This window comes from Cryptomeria japonica, chromosome 3, assembly GCF_030272615.1.
Source record: "Cryptomeria japonica chromosome 3, Sugi_1.0, whole genome shotgun sequence".
NCBI lineage: Eukaryota > Viridiplantae > Streptophyta > Pinopsida > Cupressales > Cupressaceae > Cryptomeria > Cryptomeria japonica.
This window is the reverse complement of record NC_081407.1, coordinates 952,554,006-952,573,940: the sequence shown is the minus strand read 5'-3', so window position 1 is coordinate 952,573,940 and position 19,935 is coordinate 952,554,006. Positions and strand designations below refer to the sequence as shown.

The 19,935-nt window shown below is 39.1% G+C and overlaps 1 protein-coding gene across 1 annotated transcript; it reads left to right on the top strand.

Moving 5' to 3' along the window:
* The first annotated feature begins 661 nt into the window (after positions 1 to 661).
* Positions 662 to 19,660, top strand: LOC131874441 (uncharacterized). The gene is made up of 2 exons (XM_059217820.1): positions 662 to 872; positions 19,464 to 19,660. The coding sequence occupies exons 1-2, from the start codon at positions 662 to 664 to the stop codon at positions 19,658 to 19,660; spliced, it is 408 nt and encodes a 135-aa protein (XP_059073803.1).
* Positions 19,661 to 19,935: the final 275 nt, after the last annotated feature.

Genomic DNA, 19,935 nt, shown 5'->3' with positions numbered 1-19,935 from the left:
AACCATGACAAGAAAATCTACATCAAGCAATAGAAACAGTAAACAAAAAGCAGAAACAAGAAGAATATGAGTGATTAGAAACAATTTTTAAATATCGAAAAAATATTTTCATATTTTTTCTATTTTTTTCTACATATTAGTAATTGGGATTTTTGTAGGCCTTCGGGGCATTTTCAGCCCTTGAAAGTTTGGTCATCCTTTAGAGCATTGTCATAGGTAGGCTCTTTCAAGACTTTGCCTTCAACTCTTGGAGACCTTTCCAACAAGTTAAACGACTTGCAATTTTAAGTCCTAGTTAGAAAGTTAGGTCTAGTCAAAGTTAGGATAAAATTTGATATAGTTTTTGAAAATTTCGTAGTTTTTGATTTTATTATGTAATAAACAAATATGATTGTTGAGTTTCGATTGTCAAGGGGTTTTGGTGAGCCTTGAAATCTCATGAATTGTTATATGTTGGGTTTTTGAATAGAATGGATTGCTTTTTGGCTCGCTTCAATTTTGTGTTTACCTTGTTTGTGTAAGCAAATCCACAATACCGCAGGTTCTCACTCAAGTGTTGTCATTCGAATCCATAATTCGGATCAATGAGAGACAATAGGAATAGCTTACTATCAAAAGAGAAGAATAATCTTACAAACAAGTCCAAAGAATAAAAGCAAGCATGGAACCTGATCAAGATATTTCAGAAATAGTAAAAGAACAGATGACAAAAATCAAAGAACTATTCTTACCGTATAACATTCCTGTTAGATATAGTGGTGTGATTCCAGACAATGATTCAAAGACAAATTCAAACGAATATGAATGGGGTCCTGACCCATTATCCGATGCATCAAGTGAAGAGAATAATGAGGAAAAAACTACTATTACAAGTGAAGACACACTTTCCATAAAACAGAGAAGAGTGCTAGAAAGAAGGCAAGAAGAAATCAGGATTCAAAGAAAAGAGGCATATTCAAGACAACAAAGAAAAGAGAATGAGAAGAATCAAGAAGTGACAACACAGGGAACGCAAACAATCACTAATCAATTATCAGAAGATCAACAAAATATCAGATTTATATCAAACATTGAGCAAGAAACACCAAGATATGGAAGAACTCTAGAAGAACTAATAGAAAATCAAACAAGAATGACTATTAGTCCAGAAGAAGCTAAGTTGGAGGGAAGGTAGACGCTAGCAAAGAAAACAGTAATAGAATCCTCAACGTCATGTGCACAAGTATGTCAACTTCGAGCCACAAATGAATCTGATGAAATTGACCCAGAGGGAACCTGAAGTACCAAAGATGTTTGTGTTGATACAATTCATTTGTTTGAGGGACAAACGTGAGATGATGAGTCACTTGAGAGCAAATCGCAAAATACCCATCCTGACTTCATTAGAGCTAATTGGAGAGCACTTGGGAGAGATTATCCTCAAGAGAGTTCTATCTATGACATCACCTACTCAACACCAAATTATGACTATTATGTCATGAACATTGAAATACCCAATGATGACGAAGACTATGACCTACCTATACTTCATCCAGAACTGATTGACTGGGAAAGCATTGAAAACTTTGAATTTGATATCTTTTCCAATGATCATGCCTTAGCCATATATCTTAACACCATTGAACCAATCACACCTAAGATATCTTCCACCGATGAATCAAGTAACGCTTCTTGCAGTTAGGAGGGTGCCAAACTATCCAGTTGCAAAATTGAAATAAAATAAGGAAAAAGACATAGTGTTGAAAACCATTTTATAGAAACACTAGATTAGTCTAGAGAAAAAATAAAGGACGTATCTGATGGTGAAAACCCCCTCGAGGCGCTGGAAGATGGAAGGTTTGACATCCTCCCTGCATATTTTCAGAAGAGATCTGCCATATTGATAGAGCCAACAGAAGCAATAAACATTGGCACACCAAAGGATCCCAAGGTCCTTCATCCTGCTGCATCATTATCAGATGACAAAAGAAAGACTACATAGAGTTCTTCAAACAAAGGCAAATAAATTTTTCTTGGTCCCATGCAGACATGCCAGGACTTGATCTAGATGTTATCATGCACCATCTCAATGTAGATCCAAAAGAAAAACCAGTCAAGAAAAAACTAAGGAAGATGCATCCACATATCGCTTGTATTGTACGTTTGTTGTGTGTGCATTACTAAGTCAATCAACTTTTCACTTTGCTATTAATTATTTAAAGAGTACATAAAATATGTACTGGTAAATAGTAATCATTGTGATAAAGTATTGTCCAGCGAACAAAGTTTTTAAGAACAATAACTTTAAGACACTTCTATAAAAAGAAAGTTCTAAAAAACAATGTAGTTAACGAAGTTTGTCACTACAAAAAATAATTATATGGTTGATGGTGCATCAGTGGCAACCAAGGTGCGAAGCATGGTGGAGGAGACTATCTTGCACAAAGGAAGAAATAATTAGTATTTTGCAATACATGTGGAAATGTGAATAAGAATGGTTTTTTGTACCCATACACACTTGTAAAAGTATTATAGGAAAATGTGTTTTGATTACATGACATGCAAAAAGGGAAGATGTGGACATGGATGGTGATTTTACCATGATTTTAAAAAATGTAGACATCATGCTCCTTTATTTTGGTTTCATAAACAAACTTTCTCCAACCTACAAAGAAGATTGGTGTATTGTTATCAATAGTACATTTGACAGGCCAGGAATGACCATCATGTATGAAGAGGGGCATTTGTATTTAGTATTGAGAGATATGTAGTGCACGTGGTGAATGTTTTGGAAATTTTTGCAAGAAGACAACAAAATAACAAGTAAATAGGAATAAATATGAGTAAATGGTAATAAAAGAGCAAGAAAATAAGTAGAGGAAGGCGAGGTTTGAGAAGTAAAACAACAAATGTCTTACATTAATTGTGACATGATGGAGATAGAAATATAGAATTTCTCACCATGAGGAAAGGGCCACCAATATTCCATCATTTTATAACCATTGTAGTATACGGCTTGTCCAAAACAAAGTGAGCTGCAAGTGCAGGTATTTCATTATGTTGGTTGTTTGATTTGTATGCTGAGTTGAACAAAAGACAAGTGAAAATAAGGAAACAACGATTAGTTGTAAATTTTAAGCTGAAACCTAGAAATGTAGGAAGAAGTTCACAAGCATAAATTCCATATAGGATGGGAACGAAAAACCATACTAACCATGAGAACAATGTCGTTGCAAATAGTGTTTGTCACAATTGATATTGGCAGATGTAGCAAGAGCACTATTTTTGCAATTAGGACCATAAAATGACTCAGGGGTAGCCCTTGGAATGGACATACGTTTTAGGGGTGGATGGGTGTGGTGATAACCAGAAGGGAACTTTTTCTCACAACTAGTTTTACCAAAGATGATAACTTTTAAAAGGATGATTCCATATATTTGAAAACTAGGAAATCTCCATGTTCTAGGTTATGATCAATCACAAATTGTTCCCATCCATGGTAAAACCAAACTATATTTTGTTCGGAAAGAAGGATAACATCCCATTGGTGGCATGTTGGTCCTTGCAAAATAACATATGTATTCAAGATATCGAAAACCACAGGTTGGAAGGTAGGTGGAATTCTCTGGAAAAGTAGCAGAAGTAACTCAAAAATTATGGCTATAAAGGACTTAAATAACTTGAAGGACAAAAAAAATTTGCTAAAGAAATATGAAGTGTACCAATCTGGTGAAGTTGCCTAATAGTCCTGAAAATGCATGTGCAAAAAATCTTCATGCCTTGGTCAAAATATTGGTCATTTTGAATTTATCTTGCTCTTTGTCTCGTGTTTCATGCTTGGGGTTTAGATTTTTATGCATTTTTAATTAAGTCTTTTATTAAAACCCCTAAACCTATTATGATCTCGCGTTACCTTTTTGCACTTAAGGCCAAGGGTCTGATCATCGTTGGCGGGGTATATTCTTTCCCTAGGCATTAAGTTGTTTTTATGTCGGGCCCATATTAATATTTCCCTAAGTCTGTGTTTTATTTTTCCCGTGAACGGGTCCCCTTTACTTCCTAGTGTTATTTCTAAAATTATCAACTAGCGGGTCCCCTTTAATATTTTAGCCAACACCTGATTAATTTTTCCCGAGTCTAGCATCAATACTTCTGTGAGTGACTTTATATTAACAATTGAGCTGCTAAAAGTTCTTGCTATCACCACATGCTTAAATGGACAAAGATATTTTAAAAAGATGCTCAATCGTTAGGCAGCTAAAACTGGCGGTTACTGTGGTAGCGGGGTAAAGCTCGAGCATATCAAACAACCCTCGCAGTCCCATGAAGAAAGACACAAGGAGGTTAAGAACCGCGACATCATAAGATGATGCCATGTGTCCCTAGCAGCTACTGTGGTAGTGGGGTAAAGCTCGAGTGGATCAAACGACCCTCGCAGTCCCGTGAAGAAAGATACAAGGAGGTTAAGGACCACAACATCACAAGATGATGCCACGTATCCTAGGCAAACCGAGAAGTTCGACGGTGGGGCCACTGACAGAGTTGAGTTGGAAGGTGACTTGATGATGCTTAGTCAGGCTTTTGATGGATTCACCTGCCATATTGGAAGGTCAATGTTAGGTTGACCGATGGTGATCGTGTGATACACCATGCTGGATAAAATCTACTATGGAAATGCAGAAAGTATTTCAAAAAGGGTGATTGAAGCCATTTGCTTATCACCCTCATGGGAAAATAAAGCCAGATAGAATGTAAGCTTGTTGACATGGGATGAATGAAGACAAGTCGATACGCATGGATGTTGACTAGTTTTCAAAAGACCTGTTCTCAAGGTTGTTTGTTGAGTCAAGTCGAATTAGCAAGCAAAGTTGACAGTTCCAAAGACGTCATCTAAGCAAATTTCATTGCCATGAGAATGAGAAGTCAATATTTCAGAGGCATAAAAGGATTGGAATGATTTCTGAGTTGGCGATGAAATGATCAGGGACTTGTCAACAAGATCTGAGGATGCGTGTTGTCAGGGATTCTCAAAGTAAGGTAAAATCAAGGAACTATCTCCGAGAAGAATTCAAAAGATAATGACTCAGTGTCCAAAAAGGGATTCTGAATTAGAAATTATGCAGTCAAGGAACAATAAGATCATAACAAAATCATCCACATAAGGAGAGCCTTGACAGAAGGTAGTGGATTGATAGCTTAAATGTGACGGTGTCCAGGATTTGATAGACATGACTTCTCAAGTTCGTAGTTGGCGGGATGAGTAAAAAGCATTAGAATGATGATTTTTCAAATGAATGAGCACTGCCAAAAGAAGTGATTTTTTATTATAAATACAACAAGGTGGTGGTTTAGTGGGTAGAAGAGAACATAGACCTTGTTATTTTTTGAAGAGGTTTCATTAGAGATAAGGATGATGTTTGAGCAATATCGTACACGGAGTGAAGTCTATGATACCAAATGGAAGTCCCCTTTTCTGAGTGAGTATGCTCATAGTCAGTGGAGCCTTGAAAGTTGGGAGGATAGTCAGTGGAGGATTGAAATTTATTTCTCATCTGAAGGAGCCCCTCATGACACATCCCCTGCTTCTCCTTTGCCACTAGTTGGCATGGGGTTTTAGGAAGGATCCCACAGAGGAATTGGAGTAGGACAAGGTTGGGTTAGGGGCAGTAACCAGTTAGATTTGCAATGGCATGGAGAATACGACCCTTTCCCCTCTTATTATGTTCCTCTGTGAGCTCTTTTTTCCACTTTCACTGAGCCTGGGCATGAAGTGTGGAGCTCCTCCTCTAGTTTGAGGGCGACTTTACTTCTAGTCGGGCTCTAATTACCCTTCTGGGAAGGGAAATGCTCTGTAGGACAAAACGATGCATCTCATGGTCCATCTGGAGGCATCAAGGGTGATAATGGCATGACGCAAGGAGTTTTTGTTTCTACCAAAATGCAGTTAGAAAGTTTGGTTCTACCTCATCATGAACGCTAGTATGGACAGTTTTTGAGAAGATTGCAAGGAATATTTTTATAATAGAATTATGGGTAATCAGTCACTTTTGAATGAAAGGTGTCTCCTCTGGCCCGTAGCTTGTTTGGTCCCTTGTTTTCTATTAAAAGGGAATTCAAGGCCATGAGACAGGGGTCCAAAAAATTTGGTTCCAAAATTTTATTCCAAATTCTTGGTTCCAGGTTCTGAGATTTCTATCTTTTGGAGAGAATAGGTTCCAGTAATGAGTCTAGGTGAAATGAGCAAGCTATAAGGTCATTTACAGAGCAATCAAAAGCATTTAGTGTCAATTTTTGTGCATGTTCTTGAAGGAGTTATATGTAAATTGTTTTATGACATAAATAACAATTTTTTTCAAATAGAAATATAATTCAAAACAATTTCTCTAGTGTATAATTCTATCATATTTTGAATGAGTAAAATCAAGGAATTTTTCATTCATTGCACTATTGTGGTGTATGTATTTTCTATTCATGCTTCGATCTAAGGGGTCGATTAAATGTTTGAATGGAACTGCAAAGTGGTAGGGCTTATGCAGGGATTTCGATAAGTAGTTTGGGTTGGGATTGCAGATGAGATATATTGCAAGGCAATGTTATCTTAGATCTGAATGCTATCAGATAAAATTATGTCATATTTTCATTTTACATCTTGTAAATTTAGGTACCCAATGGAGTAAGCTGCTGATCACAACTTGTAACTGTCTTTAATATCAGTTTTGTGTTCAAACTTACTACAACTTGCTATAATTTTCTAAATATCAGAATATATTTTCATTTCACGTATGTTACTATTTATTGAAGACATCTCATGCTCCAATAGGTTGAGGATCACTGAATAATTCACCATTCTTGATCATTCTCTCTCTTTGTTGAGCCTTTATATGAGATTATTTGTTGTTTCTTTTTTAATGTTGGATTTTTATTGCCATTTGCATGTATAATGCAGATGTTGCAAGTGCATTAAGGGATCACGCTCCTTGGTTTCGTAGAGCCTAAAGTGTAGAAGGGTTTGATATACCCTTGTTAGTTGGTCCAAGCTCTGGAAATTACTGATAATTGGAGTTGGCGTCTCCCTAGGTAGTGGAATGATCAGCTTGGTTACTAGTCATTAGTGTAAACCTTATTTTAGGAACCAATAAAATGGCGACTCTGCTGGGGACAGTTGTTGTCTAGAATCTCTGGTTAGAAAAGATTGAATCACCATATTGGTTGAGATTACCCCATCTGAACCACCAACAAAATGGCAACTCTACTGGGGAAGAACTATTAAAATCATTTTGACTTAAAGAGTCGAGCTTCTTAAGTCCATCTCCTTGTCAAGTGAGTCGATTCTCATAAATGTTGCTACAGAATATGTCGTAATTCATCTTTCAATAATTTTTTTGTCAAGATTTGTCCATATTTTAGGATTATTTCATAATACCTCACAAGTTGTGAGTGGTGACTCTGAGATCTCTGCACCAATGTGCATTATTTGAAGAAGAACTAAAGAAGAACCAAATAATTTGTAGTAGAGACGAAGCAGATTTGACCTCTTATGATGAACTACCCTGACAAGTTGAGGAAGGAATCTATATGATAGAGGAGGAGGTGTTGCAGTGCTGGTTTTTGAACAAATCTGACCTGTGAAGAAATTCCAGTTCTTCAAGATATTTGTCCTCTGCAAAGAGGTGGTGACTCTACAAAAGAAGCTAATAAAGATGTGAGTATAGCTTCAAATCTATCACTTTTGTAAGCCAAAAAGTTGATTTCCAGCCACTACAATACTTCTAGGTACTTTGATTTTCATGAGTCAAATGTATTTCCACGAGTCATTTGTAGAAAATGTTTCCCTATTAAGTGAGTTAGGCACTAAGAAAGGGAATAGTAGTGATTATTTTCCTTCTAAGATATAAGTTTCAAATTTTGTATTAAGCTGAATGAGGTATGTTTTGAGCCATGCATTTTAATATTTTAAGATTGTGATAAAGGAAAGAAGTAGGGAAACGAGTGAGAAGATGTATTGTTTTCCTATACATCCCTATGAAATATCTAATGTAAATGTGCAAAGTGTGCAACCCCTTTCAAGTCACAATGAAATATTCTCTATTGAGAGATATAGGCCATCAAGTTTTAATGGTATTCAAGGTTTCCCAAACCCTATTCTTACTAAGGTTAGGGAACATTTACCAAACTTTAATGGGACAAGTTCAGAATCAACATGTCAACATTTGCAAGAGTTTTATGATTTAATGGGAGATTTTGCGATAAGTTAGAAAGATATTTTCATGAAGCTTTTTGTTCGATCTCTGAAAGAAGATGCCAGAGATTGATTTTCGTATTTGCCAGCATGTTCTATCTCTTCATGGGATGAACTAAGTGCAGTTTTCATAGAACAATTTGGTGAAAGAGTTAATCCAAGTACAACTATAAAAATATTCATGGGCATTCAAAAGGAAGAAGATGAGTTGGTCCCTACTGTCAAACTCATATTTGTAAGAATATTGGATGGCATTCCTAGCAACTGTAGACCAAATGATGCAGTGTGTTTAGTTGTTTACTTAGCTGCATTTGATGAATAAATGAGCTATTTGTTAAGAGACAAGGATCCTAAAACCTTGCATCGGGATTATAGGACATCAATGGACATTGAGAACAACTTAAAATATGGAATTCCTAGGGGTTATCTATCTGCAAGTGTTTGTTGTCTTAAGACACTAGAGGTTGAAGAAAGGTGTGAGTTAAGAAGTGAAGATCAATGTCAAAACATCTACATCCCTACTAACCACACTAACCATGTTATGACTTATGATTCAAACAAAAATGTGAGTGAAGATAACTTGTCCCAGACAGTGGTTATTCCTCATGTTAGTGAGGAATTATGCGATACAACTGATACAGAGATGAAGATGATTTCAGTTACCATACCATATGACGACAACATTAGTTGTTCCAACAAGGATGCCACACAAAAGGTCCATCTGTAGTCTTGTGGTCTATATGAATCTAGTAGTTTGTATGAAGAATAATTGAAAAGTTATAAATCTGATGTAGACAATACTAATGTGCAAGATTTTGATGACATATATTCATTCTCTCAGGAATCAATTTATGTGAGAACTTGAATGATGAGTTACCACCATTTTTGGTTGATAATGCTTTTGAGCTAGAGACCTCCATGATGTGTTCCAATGAAGAAAGTATGCTTTAGCTTGTGCTTGTGCCACATGAACTTATCAAAAATAATGTGTGTGAAGAGTTAGTCCAAGTATGCATGCCTGAAAAAAATATTACAAGTAGTAGTACACCAGTTGTCCCATTACAAACAACTCTTCATACAATGGATCAGATTGTTCCTCGCTTTTCTTATCATCAAAATGTTTGTGAACCGACAAGTATGGTTGGGAAAAATGAAATTCAAAAGGGTGAGAATAGTCATGATAATTTCGTTGATGCCTATGAGGATCACAACATTGAGTATTTGTATTGTGAGGACTATAATGCTAAGATTTGTTCTAGTTCAGATTGTGATTCTTTTATCCCTGATGAAAATGAATGTGAACTTGGGATGGACAGTGGTTTCAATAAAACTTTTAATGCACTGTTTGATGAGGATGAAAATATGGATCAGATAGTGCTTTGCCAAAATGGTTTTGAGAAGGTCTTTCATATGGTTTCTTATCCTTCGTATGAAGAGACAATTGAGAGTTTGGACATCTTAGATGTTGTATCATTTTGTGAAGCAAATGATTGCAATGACCAGGATGTGATTTCTGATTTGATGTCATTTGATGAGGATGAATTTTCTTTTTGAAGAAGTTGAGAAAATTCAACTTCAGAGATCCCAAGAACACCTGTTAGCAAAATACCTGTCATAAGAGAAGATTGGAGGCAAAGCACAATAATGGCCATGAAGAAAAAGTTTATCATTCGGAGAGGGAATCAATTAATAAAAAAGTACAATACAATCCTTATAAAAGGATAATGGAAACCCTAAAGGTGTGCAACCCTAAATATGTGCAACCCTGAAGAAACCCTAAAGGGATAATGTAAATGCCTAAGTTTAGCTTAAGCGTAGAGTATAATAGACTAATAATTAAATAAATAATTATTAGCTAATACAAGATAACTCTAACACTTTTGTTGTTGATATAGATGACATCAAATGGGACTCAAAGAAAGAGGCTGAGGTTCCTTTTTAGTTTGACAATTTGCAGTTGCATGGGAGGATCAGTTGTGATCCTTTTCCTTCTCTTGATAACAGTTTGCTTATTGTGTAGAGTAGGTCAGTGGATTCTTTTGAGAGTTCCAGTTTTGATGAGCATACTAATGATTTGAATGAGGCCTACATTCCCAGCTATATATTAGAGTGTGAACTTTTGCTTTTTCAACATGGAAGTGTGTTTTTCAGTGAGCATGACATGTTTTGATCACACAGTGTTTTAAATTTTCAATCTTTGCACAAGTTTCAAAGGTTCAACAGTGAGTGTAATGACAATGTTAAGCATGGTAGTTGGGTAAAAAATTCCAGCATGTTTGATCAATGGCATTTTGGCTATACTTTTAGATTGGTTTCAATGTAGTAAAAGGAAAACCATGTTTATGACAGAGGAAAGCATTGGCTGATCTTGTCAAATGACCTTGGGCCACCACATGTGGTTTGATCTTCAAGCCAAAAGCAACTTGGGGTAGAGGAAACCTTTTTTACTCTATGCCCAATGGAGTAGTATTCCTTTTCTTCTTGAATTGCCTGTTCATGGACAATTCTTGAAGCTCTAATTTTCTTAAAGTAGCTATTTTCCATGAGGATTAGATTAGGTCTTGTACATAGTAGAGTAGTTTCCTTTTCTGTTTGAGTTGCCTTTTCCAGGTAACTTCATTTTGGTCTTCTCTACAATGGTCTGCTCCACTTGAGATTCTAGATTCTTGCGTCATTCCTGAGTAATGATCGTCCCCAACCAAAGCCATGGATAATCCTGAAAATGATTGTGAAACAATCTTCATGCCTTAGTCAAAATATTGGTCATTTTGAATTTATCTTGCTCTCTGTCCTGTGTTTCATGCTTGGGGTTTAGGGTTTTAGGCTTTTTTAATTAAGTCTTTTATTAAAACCCCTAAACCTATTATGATCTCGCGTTACCTTTTTCCACTTAAGGCCAAGGGTTTGCTCACTGGTGGTGGGGCCATTTCTTTCCCTAGGCATTAAGTTGTTTTTATGTCGGCCCCCTATTAATATTTCCCTAAGTCAGTGTTTTATTTTTCCCACGAGAGAGTCCCCTTTACTTCCTAGTGTTATGTCTAACATTATAGTCTAGCGGGTCCCCTTTAATATTTTAGCTAGTGCCTGATTAATTTTTCCCAAGACTGGCATCAATACTTTTGTCGGTGACTTTATGTTAGCAATCGAGCTACTAAAAGTTCTTGCTATCTCCACGTGCTTAAATGGACGAAGATCTTTTAAAAAGATGCTCGATCGGTAGGTGGATAAAACTAGCAGTTATCATGGTAGTGAGGTAAATCTCAAGAAGATCCAATGACCCTTGCAGTCTCGTGAAGAAAGACACAAGGAGGTTAAGGACCACGACATAACATGATGATGCCACGTGTCCCAGGCGGATTGAGAAGTCCAACGGTGGGGCTGCTGACAAAGTTGAGTCGGAAGGTGACTTGGTGATGCTTAGTCAGGCTTTTGATGGATCCACCTGCCATATTGGAAGGTCAATGTCAGGTTGACCGATGGTGATTGTGTGATACGCCAGGCTGGATAAAATCTATGGTGGAAATTAAGAATGTATTTCGAAAAGGGTGATCGAAGTTTTTTGCTTATCACCTACATGGGAAAATAAAGATAGATATAATGTAAGTTTGTTGACATGGGATGAATGAAGACAAGTTGAGACACGTGGACGCCAACTAGTTTTCAAAAAACCTATTCTCAAGGTTGTTTGTTGAGTGGAGTCGAATTAGCAAGCAAAGTTGACAGTTCCAAAGATGTCATCTCAGTAAATTTCATTGCCACGAGAATAAGAAGTCAAGGTTTCAGAGCCATAAAAGGATTGGGATGATTTATGAGTTAGTAATGAAATGATTAGGGACCTGTCAACAAGATCCGAGGATGTGTGTTGTCAGGGATTCTCACAGTAAGGTAAAATCAAGGAACTATCTCCAAGAATAATTCAAAAGATAATGACTCGGTGTCCAAAAAGGGATTCTGAAGTAGAAATTATGCAATCAAGGAACAATAAGATCAAAACAAAATCGTCCATGTAAGGAGAGCCTTGACAAAAGGCAGTGGATTGATAGCTTAAATATGACGGTGTCTTCAATTTGATAGACATGACTTCTCAAGTCCATAGCTGGCGGGATGAGTAGAAAGCATCAGAATGATGATTTTTCACATGAATGAGAACCGCCAAATGAAGTGATTTTTTATTATAAATACAACAAGGTGGTGGTTCAGTGGGTAGAAGAGAATAAAGACCTTATTATTTTATAAAGAGATTTCATTAGAGATAAGGATGGTGTTTGAGCAATATCGTGCAAGGAGTGAACTCTATGATACCAAATGGAAGTCCCCTTTTTTGAGTGAGTATGCTCGTAGTCTATGGACCCTTGAAAGTTGGGAGGATAGTTAGTGGAGGCTTGAAATTCATTTCTCATCTGAAGGAGCCCCTCATGACACATCCTTTGCTTCTCCTTTGCCACTAGTTGGCATGGGGTTTTAGGAAGGATCCCACTGAGGAATAGGAGCAGGACAGGGTTGGGTTGGGGGCAGTAACCAGTCAGCTTTGCAACAACATGGAGGATATGACCCTTTCCCCTCTTATTATGTTCCTCTGTGAGCTCTTTTTTCCACTTTCATTGAGCTTGGGCATGAAGTGTGGAGATCCTCCTCTAGTTTGAGGGTGACTTTACTTCTTTTCAGGCTCTAGTTACCCTTTTGGGAAGGGAAATGCTCCGTAGGACAAAACAACGCATCTCACGATCCATCTGGAGGCATCAAGGGTGATAATGGCACGGCTCAACGAGTTTTTGTTTCTACCAAAATGCAGTTAGAAATTTTGGTTCTACCTCATCATGAACGCTAGTATGGATAGTTTTTGGGAAGATTGCGAGGAATGTTTTTGTAATAGAATTATGGGTAACCGGTCACTTTTGAATAACAAGTGTCTCCTTTGGCCCATAGCTTGTTTTCTCCCTTGTGTGCTATAAAATGGAATTCAAGGCCATGAGATAAGGGTCCAAAAAATTTGGTTCCAATTTTTTTTTTCCAAATTCTTGGTTCCAGGTTCCAGGTTTCGAGATTTCTATTTTTTGAAGAGAATAGGTTCCAGTAACGAGTCTAGGTGAAATGGGCAAGCTATAAGGTCATTTACAGAGCAATCAAAAGCATTTAGTGTAAAGTTTTGTGCAAGTTCTTGGAGGAGTTATATGTAAATTATTTTATAACAGAAATAGCAAATTTATTTGAATAGAAATATAATTCAAACCCATTTCTCCAGTGTATAATTCTATCATATTTTGAATGAGTAAAATCAAGGTTTTTTTTATTCATTGCAATGTTGTGGTGTATGTATTTTCTATTCATGCTTCGATCTAAGGGGTCGATTAAATGCTTGAATGGAACTGTAGAGTGGTAGGGCTTATGCAGGGATTTTGATAAGTAGTTTGGGTTGAGATTGCAGATGAGATATATTGTAAGGAAATATTATCTTACATCTGAATGCTACCAGATAAAAAACCGTCATATTTTCATTTTACATCTTGTAAATTCAAGTACCCAATGGAGTAAGGCACTGGTCACAACTAGTAACTATCTTTAATATCAGTTTTGTGTTCAAACTCACCAACAACTCGCTACAATTTTCTAAATATTAGAATATCTTTTCATTTCATACATGTTACTATTTATTGAAGACATCTCATGCTCCAATAGGTTGAGGATCATTGAAGAATTCACTATTTTTGAGCATTCTCCCTCTTTGTTGAGCCTTTATATGAGATTATCTGTTGTTTTTTTTTAATGCTGGATTTTTATTGTCATTTGCATGTATGATGCAGATGTTGCAAGTGCATTAAGGGATCACCCTCCCTGGTTTTGCAGAGCCTAAAGTGTAGAAGGGTTTGATATACCCTTGTTAGTTGTTCCAAGCCTCGTAAATTGATAATAATTGGAGTTGGCTTCTCCATAGGTAGTGGAATGATCAGCTTGGTTACTACTCGTTAGTGTAAACCCTGTTTTAGGAACCAACATTGCCTTCCACCATAACTTTGAAAAAAGATGGAACGCTCCCATGTTTGATGCAACAGTTATAGGTATAAGCTGTAGGATTTGAGAAATACAAATCCACAGAACCCAAAAGAAACCTGCATGCAAGAAACCTGTCACAGAGAAAGAGAGAGAACGAATACAAGGGTTTTGGCTCTGACAAAGAGAAAAGATGTATTATCAGAGAAAAAATGAATCAAGAATATGAATAATACAAGAGATCAATCCTTATAAAGGAGATCAACACCAAAAGGAAAACCTAACCCTAAGGTGTAAGCATTTAATAATTAAATATTAATTATTAAATGACTAATGTATGCATAAAGAGAAATCTTAAGAGGAGAGCAAAGTTAATTAATTACTTTACTCTAACACCCCCCCTTAAGATGAGCTACAATGCAGTTACAAACAATGCAGAAGAAAGCAAAGGAACTACAATGCAAAAGAGGGTCCCGACAACAAGGCCTGATGAGGTACCCGGATACAAGAAAATCTCTATAAAGTGGAGTAAAGGAGAAAACCCAGTGGGAAAAAACTCCTCTCCAAAAAGAGATAAAGAATCATGCTGAAAAGAAAACATGAAGGAAGGAAGGCCTCACTGAGACCCCCCAAGGACAACTTCCTTCACCCCAAGCATTGAGCGCAACTGAAGATAGCGCGGAGATGCCAAAGGTTTAGTGAAGATGTCAGCAACCTGCTCCTCTGTAGGAATATACTCCAAGATGAGAGAACCATCCTCAATCAACTGTCTGATGAAGTGCATGTGGATTTCAATGTGCTTTGTCCGCTGATGCTCCACTGGGTTGCGTGAAATGTGAATGGCACTCTGGTTGTCACACCAAAGAATAGTGGGACAATCTGGAGGAAACCCAAACTCTATCATCGACTGTCGAAGCCATAAAACCTCCTGACTGGCTAACACTGCTGCTCGGTACTCAGCCTCTGTAGATGATAATGCAATAGCGGATTGCTTCTTGCAAGACCATGTGATAGGACCAGAACCAAGGCAAAAAATGAAGCCAGAAGTAGACTTCCGATCATTGACATCACCAGCCCAATCGGAGTCAGTGAAGCCAATGATATGAGGGGATCCTGAAGAGTAGTGAATGCCATAATGTGTGGTGCCCCGAATATATCTCAAAATACGTTTGGCTGCTTGCCAATGGCTCTCATGAGGATCATGGGAGAACTGAGAGACAAGGCCAACCGCAAAGGAAAGATCAGGACGAGAATGTGTCAGGTACAACAGACTGCCAACCAACTGCCTGTATAAAGTGGGGTCTACTGAAGGAGTAGAGCAAGTGGAAGACAAAATAACACTTGACTGAAATGGAGTGGGGGCAGACTTGCAATCAAGCATGCCAAATTGTTGAAGCATATCAAGAGCATACTTCTCCTGAAAAATGGAAATCCCATCCGAAGACTGAATAACCTGTAGACCCATAAAGAAGTGCAAGAGACCAAGATCGGTCATCTCAAACTGCTCCATCAAAGCTCTCTGAACACTCTGAATCATGGAGGATGAGCTACCTGTAATGATGAGATCATCTACATATAGCACTAGAATCAAAAGATCACCCTCCTGACGCTGAATATAGACTGTGTGATCGGAATGACAGCGTGTGAAGTGCGAGGAAAGCAAGAAGGAGTCCATCTTCTCATACCAAGCCCTGGGGGCTTGTTTGAGACCATATAATGAACGTCGAAGTCTGCAAACCAAAGAAGTGTCCTGCACAAAACCCTGAGGCTGCTCCATATAGATCTCCTCATGAAGGTCTCCATGCAAGAAGGCACTCTTCACATCCATCTGAAACACTGTCCATCCCTGTGAAGCTGCAAGTGAAAGTACCAGGTGTATAGAATTCATCTTGGCGACAGGAGCAAAGGTCTCAAAGTAGTCAATACCCTCTACCTGAGAAAACCCCTTCGCAACAAGACGGGCCTTATACTTATCAATAGAACCATCTGCAGCATACTTGGTACGATACACCCACTTGCACCGAACCAACTTTCTTCCCTTAGGAAGAGGACAAAGATCCCAAGTATGATTCTTCATCAAAGAAGAATACTCCTCATCCATGGCGCTATCCCACTCTGGGTGTCCTGTCGCCTCTGAAAACTTTTGAGGATCATCTGAAAGGGTATGACTCAAAAGACTAGAACCAGATGTCTGAGCACGAGTGCGACGAGTATCTGAAGGATCACCTGCCAAAGAACCAGCTGCATCAACAGTATCACAGGCCCACTTCGGCAAAAACGGAGCAACTGGTGGTGGTGGAGATGGTGGATCATGATCTACATCATCCTCAAGATATAAGTAATCCTCAAGAGATGAAGAGGAAGGAGTAGGCAATGAGGGAGAAGCTGGTGATGGAGAATCCATCTGAGGATAGCACTCATCAAACTGGACATCCCGTCGAAACAAGACCTCTCTGGAATCAGGATCAAACAACCTGTATGCCTTAACATCCTCACAGTAGCCAACAAATATGAGTGGTCGGCTCTTCCTCTCCATGGCGTTCCGTTGAGCATCAGGAATAAATGCCCAAGCCTCACTACCAAAAACTCGGAATGTAGAAACATCAGGCTTGACATGGGTCCAAGCCTCCTCAGGAGTCATATGTCGTAATGCCTTATGGGGCATCCGATTCTGAATATAATTGGCACAATTGACTGCCTCAGCCCAAAATGAAGAACTCATAGCTCGAGACTGTATCATACAATTTGCCATCTCCTGTAAGGTTCTGTTCTTTCTCTCAGCAACACCATTATGTTGAGGGGTATAAGGAACTGTAAACTGATGCTGTAAACCATGCTCAATGCAAAAATCTCTGAAAGCCTGATTTACATACTCCCCCCCATTATCTGTGCGTATCCTCCTGATAGAAAGTCCAGATTGCTTCTCCACAAATGTCTTAAACTTCCTGAAAGAGTCAAAGACATCAGACTTGTACTTAAGAAAGTACACCCATGTACGTCTGGAGAAGTCATCAATAAAAGTGAGTACATAACGGGCCCCTGAAAAAGAAGGAGTCGGAAAGGACATAAGATCACTATGTACCAACTCTAGGGCTGCCTTAGCACGAGAGGCTCGACCCTTAGGAAAAGGATCTCGATGATGTTTGCCAAGGACACAACCACGACATACACCATCTGTACAAGAAATCTGTGGAAGCCCAATCACAAGTGCCTGTGTACTCATCTGCTGTAGATATCTGTAATTGACATGACCAAAACGCTCATGCCAAAGCCTGCTCACTGAATCTGCATGTGCTATAAGAGAGGAACCAACAGTGTCTGAACTCTCAAAGCCATCAAAACTATATAAGTGAGATGCAGAATCCACACTCCCAGTAGCCACAACCAAGTCAGGATCATGAAGATCTCGAATAACCACATCATGTGGAGAGAACTCAACTGTCTTACCAGAGCCAGAGTGGCAAATCTGATAAACGGATAGAAGGTTTGTCGAAATGTCAGGAACCAAAAGCACATCCTGAAGACAACCACCATCCAATGAAATAGTACCTGAACCCTGAACGGAAAGTTGTGCTGAGTCACCAACTGCAATATGTCTAGTGCTTGTAGGAGCAAGAGCGGTGACCAAATCCTGTGTGTGTGTCATATGGTGAGAGGCACCAGAATCTAGAACCCAAGTGGACGCTGAGGACAATGCTCGTGCAGAAAGAGCATGACCTTTCCCTGTGGGCTGTGAAGGAGGCTGTGGTGCACTGATATTATGCTGCTGCATGGCTTCCTCCAAAGCCTCTAAACGTTTCCAACACCTGGAAACGGGATGTCCTTCCTTGCCACAAAAACTGCAAGGATCACCTGATTTCTTCTTAGTCTTGGAGGAAGACTCACCAGACTTTGAAGATTTGCCCTGTTTAGAATTGGACTGTGGTTTTGAATCAAACTTAGGTGGTGGCTTGGAGGGATTCTCACTAGCCTCTGAATCTTTCTTAGGCTTCGGTTTCTGCTTCTGTTTTCCTTTGGAGGACTGGGCTACCAATGCTTGGTTCTGTGAACCTGAAAGTGAATCCAACTGCTTAAGTTTAGCTTGCTCACGAGTCAGACGATCACAAAAGACCTCAAAAGAAGGCATGACATGTCGAGCACCCAAGGCATCCATGGTGGAATAGAAGGTCGAAAAGAAGATCTGAAATGGACCCCGAAGCTTGGAGAGAATCAGGAAAATGCACTCTATATCAGTCTTAGTCTTACCACAACCCTGCAAGATAGATCTTTGCTGTTTGAACTTCATCAGAAAGTCCTCAATAGAAGGAAATGAATCAGGTACCAAGGAAGTTAACTCTGCCTCAAGCTGCAAAGCTCTGAACTCGTTGACAGTACCAAAAAGTCCCTCAAACTTGGTCCAAATGGCTCGAGGAGTGATACAACCTTCAAGATGAAACTGGAGACTGTCGGAAATGTGTAAAGCCATCAATCCCATAGCCTGATCCATATTGTTCCTGTGCTGCATAATCTCAAAAGGACGTGTCAACTGAGGCTGAACCTCATCCAAACAGGACCATAACCCTTTTGACTGGAGAAGAGTCATCATGCGACCCTTCCAAGTGTGGTAATTATGCGGTGTGAGAGATTCAATAGGTCTGTCTGCCATCCTGTGAACTGTGCCTCAACTGCTCTGAATTTTTAATTATTGTTAAGTGGTCTTTCAGAACTAGACAGAAGATGCAGAAGGGGGTTTGATTTTTTTGTATTGGTGTTTGTAAATTCTAGTTTTCTGATGTAAATAACAGAAAGCAAGAGAAAACACCCCCCCACAATGCAAAAAACTAATCCCCAGTACAAACTGAAAGCCAGAAAATGATAGAAAGCAATAACGGGTTGAGACAAAATTTGGAGCACCTGAAGATTTTTTTGATGAAATAGACTGTAGATCTGAAAAGAGCATAGAACCACCTTTCCGACGCCTATTCGCTTTCGAAAAACGGAGTCCGTATGCAAAAGATATGGCTCCTGGAGTGCAAAAAACTTGTTCTGACTTTGACTGGCAAAAAACACTACAAAACGGAAAAATCAGAAAAATAGATCTGCATCTTTTAGATCGGGCTCGGAACCAGCTTTCCAACGCCTATTTTCATTCGAAAATCCGAGCTAAAATGCCCGAGTTATACCCGATTTAGTAAAACTGCTCCAAAAAAGCCCAAATAGGCCCTTTAAGCCCTCAAGGGCTTAAAAAGAATAAGCCCCTAGTCCTCTGGGCGACCAGGGGCGGGCGCAGGGGGCGGTGGCGCGGGGGCGGCGCGGCTGGCGGTGGGCGGCGCGCTGGCTGGGCGCGGGCGGGTTGGCGGCGGCGCGCGGGCTGCTGGCGGCGCGCGGGCTGCGGGTGCTGCACCGGCGGCGCGGCGGAGGCCGGGCGGGGGGCCGCCTGGAAGCGCACCGGCTGGGCTGCGCGTTTTTAGATAAAAAAACCTGCATTTTTTATATATATATTTTTTAATTTTTTTGATTTTTTCGCCTCGGTTTTCGTGCCATAGGGTCGTACGGCCTTGGGGCCAAAAAAAATTTGCCTCCTGGTGCAACTGTGTCCAAATCGGACGAATTTTATATGGAAATAGGGGTTTTTAGGCGCTACGAGCTCAACGGTGAGGTCCGTTTGGGCTCAAAGTGCACCGAAAAAAAATACCCCCTATTCCAAAATAAAAAACAGAAGACAAACATAGATCTGATGCAACCAAAAC

Excerpts from the sequence above, each read along its gene's own strand:
- LOC131874441 (XM_059217820.1), top strand. The coding sequence starts at position 662 with ATGGAACCTGATCAAGATATTTCAGAAATAGTAAAAGAACAGATGACA. Across the intron at positions 873-19,463 it reads GGAAAAAACTACTATTACAA|GGGCGGGCGCAGGGGGCGGT; the intron begins GTGAAGACACAC and ends CTGGGCGACCAG.